Below are 18,900 nucleotides of genomic sequence, written 5' to 3' on the forward strand. Positions count from 1 at the left end.
AAATAAAATTTTGGTGGACTTTGTAATCTTACATATAAAATGAAAATTATAATTTTAACTGTTGTGACAGGTTATTGGTTGAAAATATCCGCATTGATAATCATTATAGATATACATTTCTTATTAGTAATCAACTTAAACCTCTGAAGTCCAGGCGATTTTGGTTCAAATTTGTCAACTTCCTATGCATTCGTTTCTGTCTCTGTTTAACATCTTTCAGTCTGTCCTTACATCACATGCATGGCTCCTTTTTCTCCACACAAACTTGGCTATCAGTCAGATTTTTCAGTTTATTTTAATTTATAAAGTATAAAGCTGCACGGAACCGAAAATACAAACAAAAGACACAGGTGTCTATGGAACAGAAGAAAAAATAATAAATGATAAAACAACAAAACAGTCTATTTGTATGTAAATTAAAAGTGGTAATAGTTTTCATTGTAGAAAGAAAATTCACAATTTAAAAATGGTCTAGAAACAAAAATTGCACACTGTGAAAACTCCTATGATTGCACTTCAACTGGCTTTCTCAGTTTGTCTACATAGCATATATAAATAAAGTTATTACTGTAAATAAACATGTGTATTTTCAATAAATAGATGGACTCCAGAGGGTTAAGAGACTTAAAATAATAATTCACTTCAATCAAAAACAGCTTAAATGATGGATGTGAAATTTCCCTAATAAAATATAGAAGTTGGCAATAAAACAAAGTCCTTTTCCTTGTATTCAAAATAAGTAATACTGTTTTTCCCTCAATTTTTGATTTTTAATTTTGATGTATATGCCTTAGATGAGTATATGTTATGTAGAATTTTTAAATGTAATTCTCTGATTTTATTTGTGACACATAATGTAAAAGGAACAAGCCAGGCTTTGTGCCAATCAATATCCATAAAACCAGCATTCCAAAAGAATTTCCCTCTAGGTGTTATTTTCTAAGCATTGTAGAAACATTCTCTGCAGACACGCACAGCTAGGTTTGAGGTTTTTTTAAAAACGGTGTCACCATTATATAATGTGGTCACCAGAGGGCGCTGACACTGTACATTGCCCTGCTTGGTTTGTCTCCTGGGGCTGTTCCATAAGCCAGGCTTGTCTGTGGTTATTCAGACTCATTTGATGCGGTTCCATTTAGCAGATTCAGCATAGTTCAAACTCAGTTCCTATGAAAAATGTATACGGAAAAAATTAGTGGAATAGGCTTCATCCAAATCAGCAGTTTCACTAACTGAAATAAGAGATCATGATTTTATCAAGATCACTTGTATTTTTATTTAGGTTTATTTATTTGCACAGTTGGAATTACATAAAATGACAAAGATAACAAATAGTGTAAAGTGAAGGGAGAGACAGAAAACCCAGATGGGTTTATTTAAGGTCTCCACCTAAAATGTCATAGTTATAAGAAAGTAATAACAAACTGATAATAGAAAAAACACGTATAACATCAAAAACAAGTTATAATGACAATAACAAAAATAACCATGTAAAAACAAAAATATGAGCATGACATAAAAGTGTATTTGTGTGTGAATTAGAATTTTAAAACAGCAGTCAAATGGGCTTTTAGACATCTTTTGAAATATGTTATAGAGATGCAGTTCTTTGCCAGATGGGAAAAGGTATTCAATAATTTGGTGCCCCTAAAATGAACAATACATTGACCTCTGCATGTAAGACATCTTGGAGGATGAAGATCTAAAGATTGACGCGTTGGATAAGAGTGAACCTAAGAATTAAATTTGAAATAAGTCTTAAAGTACTTTGGAAAGTTTTCATGATCTGAATATACCTTATAAATAAAGACACATATTTGAGAGGTATTGATGTCATTAACAGTAAATATCTGAAGTTTCTGAAAAAGAGGTACAGATGAGGCAAGTTGCCATCCTAACAAAACATTTCTGAAGAACCAAAATTCTGTGTTGTGTGTAAAAAAAAAAAATAGTCGGGTGCAAATATGGTTTAACCCTAAAAAATTCTAACAAAAGGTTTTTCAGTGGTTTACTGTAGTATCAGATTTACTTAAAAATATACTAAAAGTTTTCCAATTTTTTACTCCAAGAAATGCCCCATTTTCAAAACGGCAGCCGCCAGGTCTTTAAAATGACCGTTACTTGTTTTAATCAGGCGGCTTTGCAAAATAAAGGGGACACATCAGACAAAGGCTCCACATTTTTCCCCATGCTCTCTATCACAATATGTTTCAATTTTTGATGGGAGCCAATCGGAGATTGCAGCCATATAAAATCTATGAGAACCAATATATCTTCCAAGTCACTCAGAAGGTCAATCTTGTTGTCAAAATAGACATTTTCTGGGTCAAGAAATCCATTGAAGCTATTGAGAATATCACTAGATGATTATTTGATCAAATCGATGTGTTCATTTTGGCCCTATATTTACGTAATTTCCAACTCATTAATATAGGTCATATACAGTGCATATATTCCTAAAAATGAATAACATGGATAAATTTAATTGAACTTCATTAGCTTCACTCGTATTGTTATTATTTTTTTTACATTATTTACATACATGTACAACCACAAAAATCTGTGCAGTTCCAGTGTGCCTTCCTGCATGAGCACCTTGCACCACAGCCGCTTTACAATTTCCCTTAAGTAATTACATATTTCTTCTTTCTCATATGGCTTTGCCTAGTGTTGGAGGCTTCCTGCCCATCTTGGACGCCATCTTCAAAATTACCCCTTTCTAGTGGTCAGATTTTGGTAAACTTTTAGTATGTTATTAAGGACATCTATTACGAAAACAAACAGCTGAGCTGAACAGCTTTTGTTCATATATGCACCCGCCTAAGACTACTATTTAAAATAACAAACATTTAAATCAAGGTTCATACACTTTTTGAGTGATCAAATTCAAGCACTTTTCAAGGACTTACAACCGTTGTAAGGTCCTGGAAAAGCTTGAAAATGGACTTTGTAAGTTGCATGTTTTAGATGAGTACTTACATGTTAAAATGGGTAATTTCACTCAACCATACCGACAGCGATGGTTTTACACTTTTAACAACCAAAAGTACAGTTTGCTAATCTCAATATTCAATTTATATTTTTTTTTCATTGAACATGTGATTATCTATTGTCAGATTGCAAGAGAAATACAGTAAGAATTTCAAGCATTTACAAGCACTTTATCCAAAATCCAAGCACTTTTTAAACCTTGAAAATACAACATTTAAATTCAAGCATTTTCAAGGATTTCAAGCTCCTGTACCAACCCTGTTAAATGTACCTCCTCACTCAGCTGCATTCTGTCTCTCTGCCTCAGTCCTCCACCAACGTCCCGCCCTGCCTCAGCCACAGCGCCCCCACCCAGCCGCCCCCCAGCGGTGAGGGGGCCCACCCCGGGTCCTCCACCCCCTCTCAACCCTTCACCAGCATTCGGAGCCCCGCCCGTGCCGTCTCGCCCCCCGGGTCAAACGGGGTACCCGGGAGATCCTGTGCCTCTCGTCCCCTCCAGGCCGGCCCGCGTGCCTCCTGCGTTGCCTCCTGGGATTCCCAGGTAAAATCGTACACACACTCACACACACATCTGATGTTTTTGGGGCTTTGGTTTTGGTGGAAGTTGCTGGATCAGTTGGGACTGCTGGTGGAGGGTTGTACTTTATGTTCTGGCTTTTGGTGTTTTGGGAATCTTTGGTGCATGATTATCTGATGATGTTTTGCCTTGCATGTCCCCCCCCCCCCCCCCCCCCCCCCCCCCTCCCCCCCAACACCTCTCCCCCTCTCTCTTCCTGCAGCAGAAGACCCCCGGCTGCTCCCAACCGACCCACTGTCATACGTCCTTCAGAGCCTTCCCTGCTTGACTAGAAACACGCATATACAAAAAACAACTTTCTTTTTGTTTACACTTTTATATTTCTCTTCAGCAGAGATAGTCATAATGTTTTTTCATGTATATTCCTATAACTCTGTCCTACTGTAATTGGTAATCTGATGCTGTTTCAGTCTGTGCATTTCAGAAACATTATGTATGTACTTTTGATCTAATTTAGGTAGCTTCTTTTATTTTTTAACAAAGAATATGATGACATTTTCTGCATTGAGTATTATGAAAAGGGATACATTTGATGATTTTATTGACTTAAATGTCATTTTGAATTTTGCTTGTTTCATTTGAAATGAAATGCGTCTTAAAACGATTCATAACTTTTATATGGTAAGAAACTCTTAGAAGTTAATGTTTTTGTGAGATGTATACTTGCTAACGTTTTGTCAGTAATCTTACACACTAAGCACCTCATTAAGAAAGCAGCACTTTTCGATAAAGTCTTTCTTCTCTTCATTGTTCGTAGATTTTCAAAGCCTTCAAATGAGCTTATTAAAATCAGACTGACCAATGGAATTTGTATGCTTCAGTATTTTTGGCTTATCACTTTATATACAAAATGTTTCAATTATAATATAGTTAGTTTCTCTCTTGTGGACCAATTAAAAATGAGTCAGAGGAGGACGGTGTGTGTGTGTGATGTCTCCTAGTGTACTGCTGATAATTATACGTTTGTTGAGGTGAGGGTGACCTTGTGAAGCGAAACGTCCCGACAGTTATCCCCCACGAGACAATGGGCCTCTGGACACAGACATGCAGAAGGGCTAATCACACATTTTGTGTCTTCATACTCATTTTGTCTCTTTGTGATGATTTTGGTCTTGTTGCGACTTTTTTGGTCCATTTGTGTCTCTTTGTACAAATTTTCATTCGTTTTTGGTCATTTTGAGTCACTGTTGTGTGTTTGTGTCATTTTGGCCGTTTTTTGTCTCTTTCTAGTCGTGACTTTTTTTTGGTCATTTTGTGTATTTTTGATCTTTTGTGTCTCCTTCTAGTCATGCTGTGACTTTTTTGTGTGTGTGTGTGTGTTTCTTTGTATTTGGTTGTTGTGAGTCTTTGTTGTAAGTTTGTGTAATTTTTCCTAATTTTCTTGTCCCTTTGTAGTCATATTGTGACTTTTTTGTGGTCGTTTTGTGTCTCTTCCTGGCTGGTGCGCGTCTCTCTGAGTGACCTTTCATAGGTGAAGGCCAGAGGTCCCCTGACACATTTGGCCCCTCAGTCTGTGTCCGGTGGGCCCATTTCTGTGACCACTCCTGCTCATTCTTGTTGAATTTTGTATCAAAGTGGCTTCAGCAAAAACATTTTGTAATTACTTATCACCTTATAAAGCCATAATGAAAAAAAAAGAATCAAGCAAGAAAAAGAGCCCTTTCCTGCAGAGGGTTTATAATAAAGGAAGATTAAAAGGTGTGGTGGCTGGTGCTCATTCCTGCTGTCAGACAGTTTTTCTTCATTTCTTGCACAGATTCTCATTCACCACCAAGCCTTTCTTTGTCTGTTTTGTTGTCGTTTGATCTGCCGTTGTGATGCACATGACAGTAAACATGTAGTGCACGTACTTCCTTTCACTGTGGCGTACAGTTCAGTGACTATCACACAACACAGTGTAGGTCATGACATGCATGGTGGTCAGAGGGAGATCGGCATGCAGAACAAGAACGTTCCACTTTTTCTCAGTGCAGCCTGGCGTGACCTCCCTCTCTACCTTACTGTATGATGGAGCTGTGGGTTACCATGGTAACAGTGGTTGCCAGTGGCAACACATAGTAAAGACAGTGTAACTCATTGCTTTTGTGCCGTTCATAGAGCCAGGCAAGAGTGAATACAGGTATGCACTCCTACTCCTGTTTCCTCGAGATCTTTTCTAACTATCTGTCTGCCAGCTGATAATGATCCTCTTCTGACTGAGACTGAGTCTCAAAATCTGATCTTCTGTTCATGGTCTTCTCACACAGGCGACCTCCACAGGTCCCCTCTCGTCCCAACCACTGGTGAAGGAAGAGATGTCAAGCGCCGTCGGACTGTTTAGCCACACAGTGAGTGGAGTCAGCTGGAAGAGTTCCTGTCTTACATCTTAAACTGTTGATGTTTTGCTTTTTATTATTAATTATGAGAGGTAGCATCAAAGCCGACACCCTCAGTCGCGCCATGAAAATGATTTTACCGCAAATAAATGAAATAATAATTAAAAAATATGATAACCTTTGTAAATACAGGTATGTTATTATTGCAAAGTTTTTCTAGTATTTCACATGATAACTTGTTTTTCCTCTTTAATAAATACTACTGGAAAATTTAAATGGCTGCCAAATCCAAGTGTGGATGAGTCAAACAGGAAATGGAAGAAAAATCTGTGCCAAGTTACAACATCAAGAAACTGTTTGAAACTGTACTGTCTTGAAACAAATTTGGCCAAAATTTAGTCCACACAGTAGACTGGCATTTCTTCCTATAGGACTAAAGAATAAAGTCATTTACACTCCTGTAATATGTTTTCTTCTTATGTTGCTAGATACTGTTAAATGTACAATATGTTAGTTCACACCATGAACAATTTAAACTTACTCACACTCCTCTCTGGCAGCTACATTTGTCACTTAACACTTTATAATAAATCAGAAAGCCGCAGGGAGCAAAAAATAATTATAATTCAGATCATAATTTATGTCTTGTAGGTTTGACCCTAAATAGTCGTCGATTCCAGTAAGTAGTCTGATTCAGAAAATGTGGTTTTGAAACAAAGGATCATTCCATTCAGGTTGTATGGGGGTGCTGACTGTCTGATTTTACAAATAATTGCTTGGTTGCTCCCAAAAAACAAACATGATATATAGTCTGTTTTGGTATAAATATCAGCCTATTCATTATACAGTTAATAATAATTAGATGTAAGTGTGCTCATATGCACATAAAAAACAAAGGTGACTGTGTAAATTTCAGATGTTAGTACTCATTGACAAGTGCAATAAATTAATGCTGATTGTTTAAGTATCTGTTCAAATGTACCAGTGATTTAACCTTTATACCAACTTCATCTGAATGTCAGATAATGTCAAAGTTGTTTTTGAGAATGTTTTATTCTGTGTTTCTACGCTCAGGCAATAGGGGGAGCTACATAGACATGTTTGGTCTCAGACTCTGGATTGTTTCTGGGGTAAATACTGCACATTGAACAAAGAGTGCACAAAGAATGCAAACATTACCCAAAACATAGGGCTTCTTATGGGTAAAAGCTTTGCCAAGCGACAGCATTAGATCATGAACCATGGCAGAGTTAACAGCACTAAGGTTTCTCATGATTTACATGCACGATATGGAATTGTAATAAGAGGCTGCAGTTAGTGAGCCTCCACAACACAAGACATCACAGAGAGCATTTTAAAAAATTACCCTAGTTACTGTTATTTAAAAGACGACTCACACAAAGTATTTCCTGTGTAAAAAATGCATTTATTAATATCAATGACTCCCATGTAAACCTGAATTTTAGGTATTCAATTGAATTTGTAATGAAAACCTGTTGTAAAAAAAAGAAAGATAAAAAAACCCTAAGTGGCTGTCTGAGCAGAATCAAAATGTCACATTCTGTTGCTGAAAACATACATCTGAAAACAAAAAAAAATTTGATAATCTTACAGACAAACACACACAAACAGACATTTAATAATCAGTATGCTGACACTGAATAATCCTGATACAAATCTGAACTGACACACGTATACATATTTGTCTGGAAGAGTACTGACACGTCATTGGCAATCACACTGCAAATCATCCCTCTTTCTTGTTTACATTCTTTTTTGTCGACATTTCAGCATGGACTTGAACTGGCATGTGAAAAGAAATCAGTAACATCTGTGGCTGTCACCACGGAAACACCTGGTCAGATGGACAATAACTAATATAATAGAAAGATCTTTAAGGGATAGTTTGGATTTTTTTGAGGTGGAGTTATATGTGGTACATATCCAGAGTCAGTGTGTCACCTACAATGCATGGCGGTCGGCAAGCTTCCAGTTTAAAGATGCAGGCAGGAAAACTGGCACAGAAGCTAACAAATGTACTGCTGTGGACAGGGTCAGCAGTAAAATGTAATTTACCCACCTTAAAAAAAAATCTGTATCAGTCAATGCATGCAATATTTAGAATATTTTCACAGATTTTTGCCATCAGTTTAAGCTTACTGGGAACTGAAGCTGTTACAGCCATCTGTGAACTCTTCAAAGCCTCCAGACTTCTTTAACAAAAACAGTAATTTTATCTCAAAGATAACGGCAGTTGCTGGTCCACTGCTGCCACAATCTGTTAGATTGTTTATGCAACTTTGGTGTTTTAAAGGGTTTGATTTCAACAAAGTCGCACAATAACACAAACAAACTAAAAGATAGAAGCAGTGGAAGAACATCAACTACCATGCCCTGTGAGGTAGAAATAGTGTTTTTACCAAAGGAGTCTGGAGGCTTTGAAGAGAGCGCTGATGGATAGAACAGCTTCTGTTTCTCATTGTCTGACGCCAGGAAAAGATGATGAAAATATTCTAAATGTAGCATACATGTTTGTTTTAGTTGTCCAACATGTTTCGCTGCTGCCCCATCCACAGCTGTACATTTGTTAGCTTCTGTGCTAGTACTCTGGTCTGCTTCTCCAAACTGGGGGTGTGCTGATCACCATCGACTGTTGGTAGCACTCTGACTGACTGGATAAGAACCTCATACTCCACTTCAAAAATCCCTTTAAGTTTAAGTTGTACGCCAACAACACTATTGCACATTGTTATCTCTTGTAAACCAGCCGAGAAGGAGTTCTGTGGATCAGTTTTCGAGTTGCGTAATATAACCGACCATTAACCGTTAATAAGGATAATTTGACCTTCAACAAATAATTCCTCAAACCTCTCACTAGTTTCAGAAACAGTGTCGGTCTATGTAGACAATGCCTTTCATAATGTATTTCCTCATTGGTTTGTGGTGAGATTTAAGATTGAAGGCACTGAATGAAATGAAATAACAAACTTCCTCTTTTGGTTACCCTTCATGACCTTACAATACTTAATTATTGCTCTGATTTAAAAAATGATTTTAGAGGTAAAAAACAAAACAAAGATCCACTTAAACTGATGTGGAATGCTGGTGTTCAAATGAAAGATAATGGAGCATAGATTGGGTAACCATCTGAACATCTTTTACTGGATTGTTCTCCTTCGTAGGCTGGACTTTATGACTTCAGAGTACCCACTCTATGTGCAGACCCTTCGCTTATCGTCAAACAGTTTACGGACAGTGTAGACCTGGGAATGAAAAAAAACAGAGACAGACTCAGAGATGGAGTGATTTGAGGTGTGTCCGCAGTGTCAATTTTTGCAGCGTTTTTTTTAATTTAGTCTTAAGCCCCTTTCATAGTGCTGTTTCATGCTGGGACATTTACGGCTCTGTAACGTCTCATCTGCACTATGAACACGCCAGAAGCGGGATCAAATGATCCCACCAATTTTCCACCTCTGTGACTACCTCTGGAGACGGAAAATTGATGGGATCATTTGATCCCGGCATCCCGCTTACGTTCTGTTGGAAGCGGGACCACTATGAACGGGACATCCCGGCAAGGTGGAATATTTGACGTCTAACACACGCCTCCCACTGACAGTCATCCAATCACTGTTCAGCAGCTGCACAACAACTGCGGCCGCCGTCGTTCACTGTGCTAACCCTAACTGAACACATGATCCTGCTGCAGCACATACATACTGTACTGCTACAGAGCTAACTGTGTAGCCTATTAGCACTGTGCTACTACACAGCACTGCTGCTGCTCTGTCCCCCGACACTATCTTCTCCTCCCACCTCGCGCCGTGATGCCCTAAGGCAAAAAGCCGGCACAGTTCTTTCAGGCAATATAGGGAGACATTTGCGGGACCACACTATGAAAGGGGCTTTAGTCTCTTTAGACAAAAATGCTTTTAAGTTTCTGTCATATTTAGTCACTTTTATCCTTCATAGATTTAGTCTAATTTTGGTTGGCGTAAAGTCTTTGCAATTTGGCCTTGTTTTAAGGAAGGGTTAATGCCTGATAAGGTGTTCAAAAATGTATGCTCAACTTGCACCCATGCTATTAATTTACACTCAACTGCCACTTTATTAGGCATTTAGACATGTGGACATGGGTAAGAAAAGCTGCTGGAGTTCAAAGCAAGCATCAAAATGGGGAAGAAAGGTGATGTAAGTGCCAGACGGGCTGGTCTGAGTATTTCACAAATTGCTGATCTAACAACCATCACTAGGGTTTACAGAGAAAAGACAAAATATCTAGAAAGCAAAAATCAGGACTGTTTCAAGATGATAGAAGAAGAAACAGTAACTCAAATAACCACTTGTTGCAACCAAGGTCTGCAGAAGACCATCTCTGAATGCACTACATGTCCAACCTTGAAGCAGATGGGCTACCACACTGGTTGCCACTTTATTAGGTACACCTTGCTAGCTAATCAAAATATGAAGTGCTACGTGTTGGTGTTACATTTACCTGGGTAAGGGCCACGCACAACATCACCAGCACGCTGGCACAGGACCAGAATGAGACCCTCCACAGGTTGTCTTCCAGGAGGTTTCGGTCTCGTGCCTCAAAAGCCCGCAACACCGTCTGCATCTGCCGGCTGCGCTCCAATCGTCTGTGCAGAGAGTCCATGGACTCCTGAGGAAGTTGTGAGAAAAAGAAGCAGAAATAAGAGAGAAAGAAGATGGCACAAAACATGCACTGAATTTGAGTCGACACATCCTCTTTTGACGATCGTGGTAAACAGCGGCTGTTCATGACTGACTGCTACAACTCACACGCAACTCAACAAAACTTGTCAGACATGTTTTCATTTTCTGTGCTGAGTCTTCTACTAGACGAAATAAGTTAAAAGGTTAAGGCTGACGTATTTCTATATTTTCCATGTTGTCAGCAAATGCTACAAAAGGCCAAAACCAAAACTGCGTATTTCAATATTTCCCCACTTCCCCAGCTTGTCTTTGGCGCTTAACCACAAGCTCAGTTTGTTCCCACTGAAGACAAAAGAAAATGGCACAGATCTAAAGTTGCAAAAAGAGGCTAAATAATTTAATCAAACAGCTGTTCACTGTAGCTTTTAGCAAACTTTACTAAAACAAGATTAAATGATAAATTTGTTGTTTTTCATCTGAAGATTAATATACTAGTGAGTATGTATGGCAACAGGATGTATATGTGTGATTGACATAAATAATCTATAGTACATATGATCATTATAATGCAGATCATGTCACCCGGGGCAACAGTGTGGCTCTAATGGTGTGCTTTTATTCGTTTTTGAACAACAATGGAGCAGTTTGGCACAGAGGAATAAGGCTCAGTTGTTTTTTGGTTTTGGTCTTCTCAAGAGATTTTTTGACTGTAAGAAAAACAGAATAATGCTCAACTTATCACTTGACTTATCGCTGTATTAAAGCCTCTGAACCCCAAGCAGTTTCAGGGCATTGTTTTGTTCTTCCTGTCAGATTGTAATCACTGTGGTCCTGTTTTTAATGCAATAAAAGTCTTGCACCTCTATGGAAACATTATGCTCAGTATAACATGGTTATGAAGCCATAAACCTACAAACTCTGATTCCGAAAAAGTTTGAACATTGTGTAAAATTCAGAATTCACAGTGTATATTTACAAAAACAAAAGTTTACCAGTTTTAACATAAAAGTGTGGGGAAAAAAGGGGGTTGTACACCAGATGTTGAACTATTTACATTTTTACAACCTCAACTTGCATCCTCTCTTGTTTTTCTCTGTCAACAGCCTGTGGTTCAGTTGAAGTTTCACAGAATTTTTGTCACATGATTTGTGGTCTCAGCAGTGTTTAATGGCTTTGCAGGTGCTCTGAGGAGCGCAGACTTTAATGTTTTCCACAGGATCTGGTTAGCACAAGTGGTTTCTTTTTTGACAAAATTTTGGTGAAATATCAGTGTTTTAAGCTTTGATGTGGTTCCTTTTACTGACAAAAGTTTTCATTAAGTAGGATTCATTCAAGGACCATCAGAAAAATTACAATAGATTCTGTAATTACATTTTCTGAACTGTGATTTTTGTGCTTCTGAATAAGAAAACATGCCATTCAAACCCGCTGATGGGGTTTAGACAGCTAATAGTATTTAGTCCACAAGCAAGTACTACAGGTAGCCTGGCTAACGCCAGACTATATCACAAATGATGATAGTCTGGAAACCAGCATTTCTCCTTGGAGGAGGCGTGGTTTACGATCCTCCAGAGCTGTTTATTGGGCGCTACGAATGTCTATCAAAAGCGTTATCAAAAGTGTATGTAGCTCTTAGCCAATCGTATCAGTTATACCAGATGACGTATATAGAGCGAAAGAAATTGATGTTTACATAGCCAGACTAGCCCATCTCTACTTTGAGACTAAAATGCTCAATTCTGCTCCTTCAACGTTTTTCTGCAGCATGTTCTGACTCTGGCTGCTCACAATCTACCGGCAGTGTTGGTGTGTGTGTGTGTGTGTGTGTGTGTGTCTGTGAGAGAGTGTTGCTTGCTGATTTGCTTCTCCAGTTCTCGCTTTCTGCAAGATTATTTATTTTTACGCCTTATTTCCCCTCATGTCATTCGGCCACACACATCCACTGATTTTATGGACAATAGACGAGCTGCTGCAGGTCTCTGGGCGGCTCCGCTGTCCCCCGGCTCGTAGCCAGATCAGCGGCGTTACAGCAGTGAGCGGTAGTGGGGCTAGTTGGTAGATTAGGCTTTTGCCAAATCCTGTCAGAAGCAAGGCTAAAACATCCTTTTTCGTGGTGAAACAGGAGTGTAAAGTCAAATGTTGTTCTTCTTTTAAAATAAACTTTGGCTCTAAACTATCTAAAACACTGTCTACAGCTAGATCCAAAGAGAGCTTCGCGTCTGCTGCAGCCATGTTGGAGCCGTAAGAAAACTACAAAACTACAAGCTTCCATCTGTCGAGTATCCTCTTGCCTTCCCTCCCGTCCTGTGATTGGATCCCTAAAACAGGGCTAAGAAACGGCCTTAGTTGCCAGACTGCATGCAGGTTCGAAATGAAATCGAGCATGCAAGGCAGTATGGGTATACCCAGGCTATACTACAGGACGGTGACAAATCTGAAAAGTTGTTTTAACACTAATCATGCGTGAGCAACAACTGGGTTGCACTTGACCTGGATGCTGTGCAAACATATGTAAATGCCAACCACTGGGTTCATTAAGAGGTCAGCTGCAGCTAGATTTCCTTTAGTGAAATCATTTCTATAGCCAAAGCAAACATCTCACCCGGATGTCCTCCAGCTTGTACTCCAGAAGGTTTCCATCAGGCTCCTCTAATCCCGGCCACTCTTCATCTCCACCCACGTCTCCTCCTTGGCCCTCGATGATGATCTCGAAGAACACCATCTTCTCTGAGAAGCGACTGAAGCTGTTGTCAAAGCAGATTTCATAGTCTCCCTCCACCGTAGACTCCACCCTGAAGTAAGAGAAAATCAAAGGGAAACACTGGCTCAGTAATATATAAAAATATGACCACAGATTCATGTCAATGTGACTGAGCACTTACACGTGGACTCCGTCAGAGCGACGAGACTCGATGACGAGCTGGATTCCTTCTGGAGAGATGATAGTGAAGTCTACATCCATGCCAGCTCCTGCTATCACCTGGATGTGTACAAAAAAACACACAATAATGACATTCTGACATCAACCATTTACTTTTCTGTTTCTTGAATGTTATCTTGTTGTGTTTATGGGGCAGTGGCAGCAGAGATGCAGACAGGAAATACTGAGAGACAGAGGTGAGACATGCAGCAAAGGTCTCCAGCGGTTCGGTAGCAGGCACACTGAAGGAACGCGGTGTGTGTCTTAACCACAAGGTCACCAGGATGCTAAGACAAACATTTCCAAGAAAAAAAACGTGTGTGAAGAGAGAGTGTGTTGTCATCTCCTAGATTGAGCCTCTCCCACTTGACAAACACACTGCTTACTGATACAACATGTACGTTGTGCTGAAACCATTAGTCAATCAGTGAAAAAATGCCACAAATTCACTAGTTCCTGCATCTTTCTTGTAACAATTTGTTTATTTTCTTTTGACCTCTGTGTTAAGAAATTAAATACATTTGGGTTTTGGACTGTTTTGGTCGACTGATTGAGTTTTTCAGTGGCTGATGCTGATATTTAGAGAGCAGGGTGGCCCGTGGCGTGTGTATATATATATATATATATATATATATATATATATATATATATATAAAGCCAATTTTGTGTTGCGGTTTCTTTTTTACTCGATAAAATAAAACAATGTAAGATAATTATAATGTAATTACAATTATACATTTAAAAATGCTTATTGCCTCTGTGTGAAAGGACTCATGCAGCTTCAAGTCTGCATTGCACTTATGTTAAATATTTTTTTTAAATTATCAACTAATAAAATGTCCGCAGGTAATGAAAAACTTTACTTTGGGAAAAAAACAACTAGTGAATGAAAAATAATGTTTGCTTGCATTTAATGAAAGTAAATAAATACTATATTAAATAAATAATCGACCTTGTGAGTGAAAGCATCAGCCGATGCCAACAATCTACCGTTAATCTGTGGGCTCTTTGTCATTGTGATGGACATTTTTTGTTATTTTCTGACACTTTAAGTGATAAATGGAGATAATGCTCATAATAAATATTTGTTGGCTGCATCAGTTGACTGGAGATTTCACTTTACAAACAGAGCTCTTTGGGGGTCAGCAGCTGCTCATAACCCAAAGTGTTAGGTAAACTCTTATGTGAATTGCCCGTAGGAGTGAATGAGAGCGTGAATGGTTGTCTGTCTCTAAGTGTCAGCCCTGTGATAGTCTGGCGACCTGTCCAGGGTGTACCCTGCCTCTGGCACAATGTCAGCTAGGATCAGCTTCAGCCCCCCGCGAGTTCATGTAAGCGGTTAAGAATTATAAATTAATCAATGATGATGAGTGGGCATGTTGTACATCTACACTATTAACTGACTTTAAGATTCTGCTGTGGACCTTTAAATATCTAAATCTGAGCTTGATTTCAGGCTACAGACATTTTATGGGGGTTTGTCCTTCCCGGGCCCATCTGTTTGTTCACCAGGCACTGATCTGTTGGCTGTTCCCAGGACCAGGAGCAGGACCTCCCCTTCAGGAACAACCTTCTGGATGACAAGCAGGATCTGAAACTTTACCTGTACAGCCTATAATTTACACAGTGACTCATTCAAACTCACAATGAGCAACGTGTGTATTATCTAATTTCCTGTACAATATTTATTATCACTGATGTCTCCAAGTAGAACCACTTGTGCTCATGTCTTTTGGGAAATGTTATTGCACTAAAGGTGCTAGATAAATTAGGGTCAATTTGACGTTGTGGATTTATTTTTAATCGCTTCTGCAGAGCGTGGGCAGCAGCATGTGTGTTATATGATCTTTTAACTCCCACAATGTGAAGATAACTTGGGGAAATGAGCTCGAAGCGTAGAAGAGTATGCAAATACACGAGCAGCATGTCAGCTAGCTAAAATGATACCGTTAGTGAGTGTTAGCCATTAAACATTGCGCTCCTGTGGTATAAGCCTTTAATAGACAGCATGTAAACGTGAACACACTGAGAGAGAGTGTGTACAGACTGCACACACAGTGAAGTTACCTGATATTCGACCTCCATCGTACCATTCTTTACTGCTGTTTGAAAGAAACACTCGGATCTTCCGGCTTGCAGCAGGAACGTGAACTCGCTGTCCAGGTTCTGTCCGAAGCAGCTCACAGACCCGAAACACCACCCGAGCACTACTGCGAGGACAAGCAGCTGTCCTCCGCTCCCCTCTGTCCCCCGGAGAAGGCCCATGCTGAAGATATTCCCAATCACAGGGCTATCTAAGTTCAGCCATCTCCTTCGCATCTCTCTTCCGCAGCAGAACTTTGCGATGCTGTGATTGGACGGAGCTGCGAACCAATCAGAGGAGGAAGAGTAGCAATCGTCCTCCAATCACTGCAGGGCTCAGGTCCTCCCTGAGAGCAGGAGCATCTCAACAGCTGCTACTACCATAGCGTCACACTGTTAAAATAATCGCCTAAGTCATTTTTGGTCAAAATTGTTGTTGTTTTTTGCCTAAATCATCTCCTCATGACGCCGGCCACCTATGGTAAAATCGCCTACATCCTCAGTTGATCAGATCATGTGATTTTACCCCTTTAAGATCATCACTTCTTTGACAATTTGCCACATTCATAGGCATCAGATAAGAACCCAGCAAAGAAGAGCTAGAGGGAGATTGTTTAGTTATCAGTTTAGTTTATCAGTGTTTTATTGTTGACAGAATATTGGTAACACTTTACTCTAAGGTGTCTACATAAGAGTGACATGAGCATGTCATAAACATGACATGGGATGTGCCATGAACATTAATGACACTTTGAAGTAACATTAATGGTCATGATGCTTGTCATGTCATGTTTCTGACAGGCTTGTGTGACTCTTATGTAGACACCTTCAAAATAAAGTGTTACCATATCTTGCTTAAGTCACAAAGGCATGTTCAAAAAATTGCCTAAGTCATTTATTTCTCTTAAGTTACATAATTTACACACAGTGTTATTACTATGCCAATAGGCATCCTTTGTTATATCCTTTTTGAGTGAAATGATCAATAAATGTCATATGTTACACTTTTGGTTAAGTTTTTTGTGTTTCCTGCAAAACTTGAAAAAATGAGTTAGGCGATTATTTTAACAGGGTGATGATAGATGTACATTAGTGACAAAAAAAGACAAAAAAACAGCTCAATGGAATTCAGTCATAATACTTATTTTATTATTTGGCCTCCAACCATTGATTTCCCAGTGTGTCATATTTTCTTATAACAAAAAGGGCTTCTGTTTACTCAATAAGGAGCAGTAGATTAAAATTTTACACACATAAATCATCATCATTTTGTATCACCACTGGCAGGTGAAGTGTCTTTTTTGTTGCATTGTTGGTATTTCTGAGGGTGCATGTTGTCTCCATATGATACTCAAGGAAAGGAATGCCAATAACCAAATAAAATGGCTGATTCTCTGGAAAGCTCACCCACTGTGTAGTTTGTAACACAAACCTCATTTATAATGGACCCTCCTCTTTAAGTAGCACTATTCTGTGTTCCTATTAATGTTAAATATATTCCCAATACGTACTGTAGACACATTAATGTCTTTATCTTGTGAATGAGCTACAAAGAAAACAGGAAATATGACGAAAATCAAATGCTGCAATTTTTGTAAAGAACCACAGGGATGAGTATAAAATGGGAATTGAGAGCAATATGGGAAACATTGTTTAGCAAAAATAGGAAATAGATAATTTAATGTGCAATGAAAGTGAGAAGATAAGAAAAACATTTTTTTAAAGAGCTAAGAGGTTTTTTCATTTTCCATAGGTCTAAATGTCTGTTTTGATGATGTATTATTTATGTAATCAGTTACACAGTTACTTCTGGGGTTTCAAATGTCAAAGTTAATCTCTTTCTCTCTCAATAACTTTTCGGTTCAGTACAAAAGTACAAGGAGCCCAGACAGATAGTGTTTAAAATATATGTAAAATACATTATATATATATATATATATATATATATATACTAGTTTAGAAGTGTATTCAACAAGCAACTACCACCGCCGCTCTAGACTTCCGTCTGTCCTCCCTCACTCTTTATCTTTACTGAACACAGTGTGTGTGTGTGTGTGTGTGTGTGTGTGTGTGTGTGTGTATGTGTGTGTGTGTGTGTGTGTGTGTGTGTGTATGTGTGTGAGAGAGAGAGAGAGTCTGTGTGTCTGTGTGTCTGTGTGTGTGGGTGGGTAGCAAGTAAGTCAAAGTGTAAAAGTTTAGTTTCAACATGTGGAGTCTTTCATGTCAAACTGCCCCCTCTTATAGAAAGGAAAACACAAACTGTGTTTCACTCTGAAGAAAGCGTGATATATCTCTTTTCACAATTGGATATTCATTACATTTGACACAGCATTCAACTAGCAGGAATAAAGAAGATGTTTTTCTGTATTTTTCAGAACTCATACTCAGACAAAGTGTCCACATTTGTGTATTTATTTTCAGCTGTTGTAACACATACAGTAAATAGAGGCTGAATGACATGGTGGGATGTTTCAAGCAGGCAAAAAACAGAAACAAGTATTGATAAATCAGCCATGATATGGAGAAAAAGGAAGATAACAAGCATGAGAAGCGAAACAAGTCTCAAACAAAACAGTGACCGTAAACATGTAAATGAAAGTGTTGCCACATGCGGCCTTGCATTTGCTGTTGGTTTTCTCCAAACCTCTGCAGCACATTAGTCATCTTCAATCACTGCAGGTTGTCCAGCTGAAATGAGTCAAGTAACTTCTGTTGAGAACTTAAAGAAACAGCTTAAAACTTCCATCCATTTTCATCTGCTTATCTGGGGCCGGATCGCGGGGGCAGCAGGCTAAAGTATTCCAGGCACTACTCTCCACCAGCCACAGCGTCCAACTCCTTCTGGGGGACCCCGAGGTGTTCCAAGGCCTTTTAAATGTATTTTATGATAATTTATTTATTTATAGGATTTTTCTAAACTTCCTTTTTAACACCCATGTTATTGTTGTTTGTTTTTTAGCTGCATTTTGTTATGAAAGCTGCTATATGAAAAAGGATTGTTATAATTGATATTATTATTGATGTTGTTATTTCATTTGATGACATAAGGACCATGAGTTCCCCCCAAAATATAAAAACATGTTGCTTAAAGCATCATCTGATAAGATTGTAAATCCAAACATGTGATCATGTATACTGCACTACAAAGCCTAACTGCAGTAACTATGCAAAGGGTAAAACTGAGAAAAATTGCTTTAAAGTTTTTAATGTTCTTTAACTGGAAAGCCAAATGGACTATAGGTAGGTAAGTGATGTGATACTTATTTCTACATGTATCAATGATGCAATATTTATGCTCAAAAATCATGATGATTTATTTGACCTTTGTCCCCAAAACC

General features: G+C 38.7%; 3 protein-coding genes across 7 annotated transcripts in view; 1 reads left to right on the plus strand and 2 right to left on the minus strand.

Annotated features, from left to right (window-relative positions):
* The window catches only part of LOC131973783 (dynamin-2-like), a 31,048-nt gene extending 24,407 nt beyond the window's left edge, over nucleotides 1–6,641 (plus strand). For 2 of the 5 annotated variants that reach the window (XM_059335868.1, XM_059335891.1), the window contains exons 19-20: nucleotides 3,299–3,532; nucleotides 3,771–4,064. In XM_059335868.1, the coding sequence (XP_059191851.1) occupies nucleotides 3,299–3,532; nucleotides 3,771–3,840 (304 nt within the window). In that variant the 3' untranslated portion in view covers nucleotides 3,841–4,064. Of the gene's footprint in view, nucleotides 1–3,298; nucleotides 3,533–3,770; nucleotides 4,065–5,814 lie in introns of those variants that run through there. The other 3 variants (XM_059335876.1, XM_059335898.1, XM_059335882.1) reach the window with 2 other exon arrangements.
* Nucleotides 3,544–18,900, minus strand: part of LOC131973746 (adhesion G protein-coupled receptor L1-like) — an 85,611-nt gene continuing 70,254 nt past the window's right edge. The window contains exon 26 of the transcript XR_009394586.1: nucleotides 3,544–3,562. The gene's annotated coding sequence lies outside the window, so the exon portion shown is untranslated. The remainder of the gene's footprint in view (nucleotides 3,563–18,900) is intronic.
* Nucleotides 7,289–15,799, minus strand: tmed1b (transmembrane p24 trafficking protein 1b). The gene is made up of 5 exons (XM_059335931.1): nucleotides 15,548–15,799; nucleotides 13,443–13,540; nucleotides 13,163–13,352; nucleotides 10,379–10,546; nucleotides 7,289–9,146 (listed from the first exon to the last, which is right to left on the minus strand). Exons 1-5 carry the CDS (start codon nucleotides 15,797–15,799, stop codon nucleotides 9,096–9,098), a joined length of 759 nt encoding a protein of 252 aa, XP_059191914.1. The 3' UTR covers nucleotides 7,289–9,095.

The sequence above is a fragment of the Centropristis striata genome, chromosome 1 (assembly GCF_030273125.1).
Source record: "Centropristis striata isolate RG_2023a ecotype Rhode Island chromosome 1, C.striata_1.0, whole genome shotgun sequence".
Lineage (NCBI taxonomy): Eukaryota > Metazoa > Chordata > Actinopteri > Perciformes > Serranidae > Centropristis > Centropristis striata.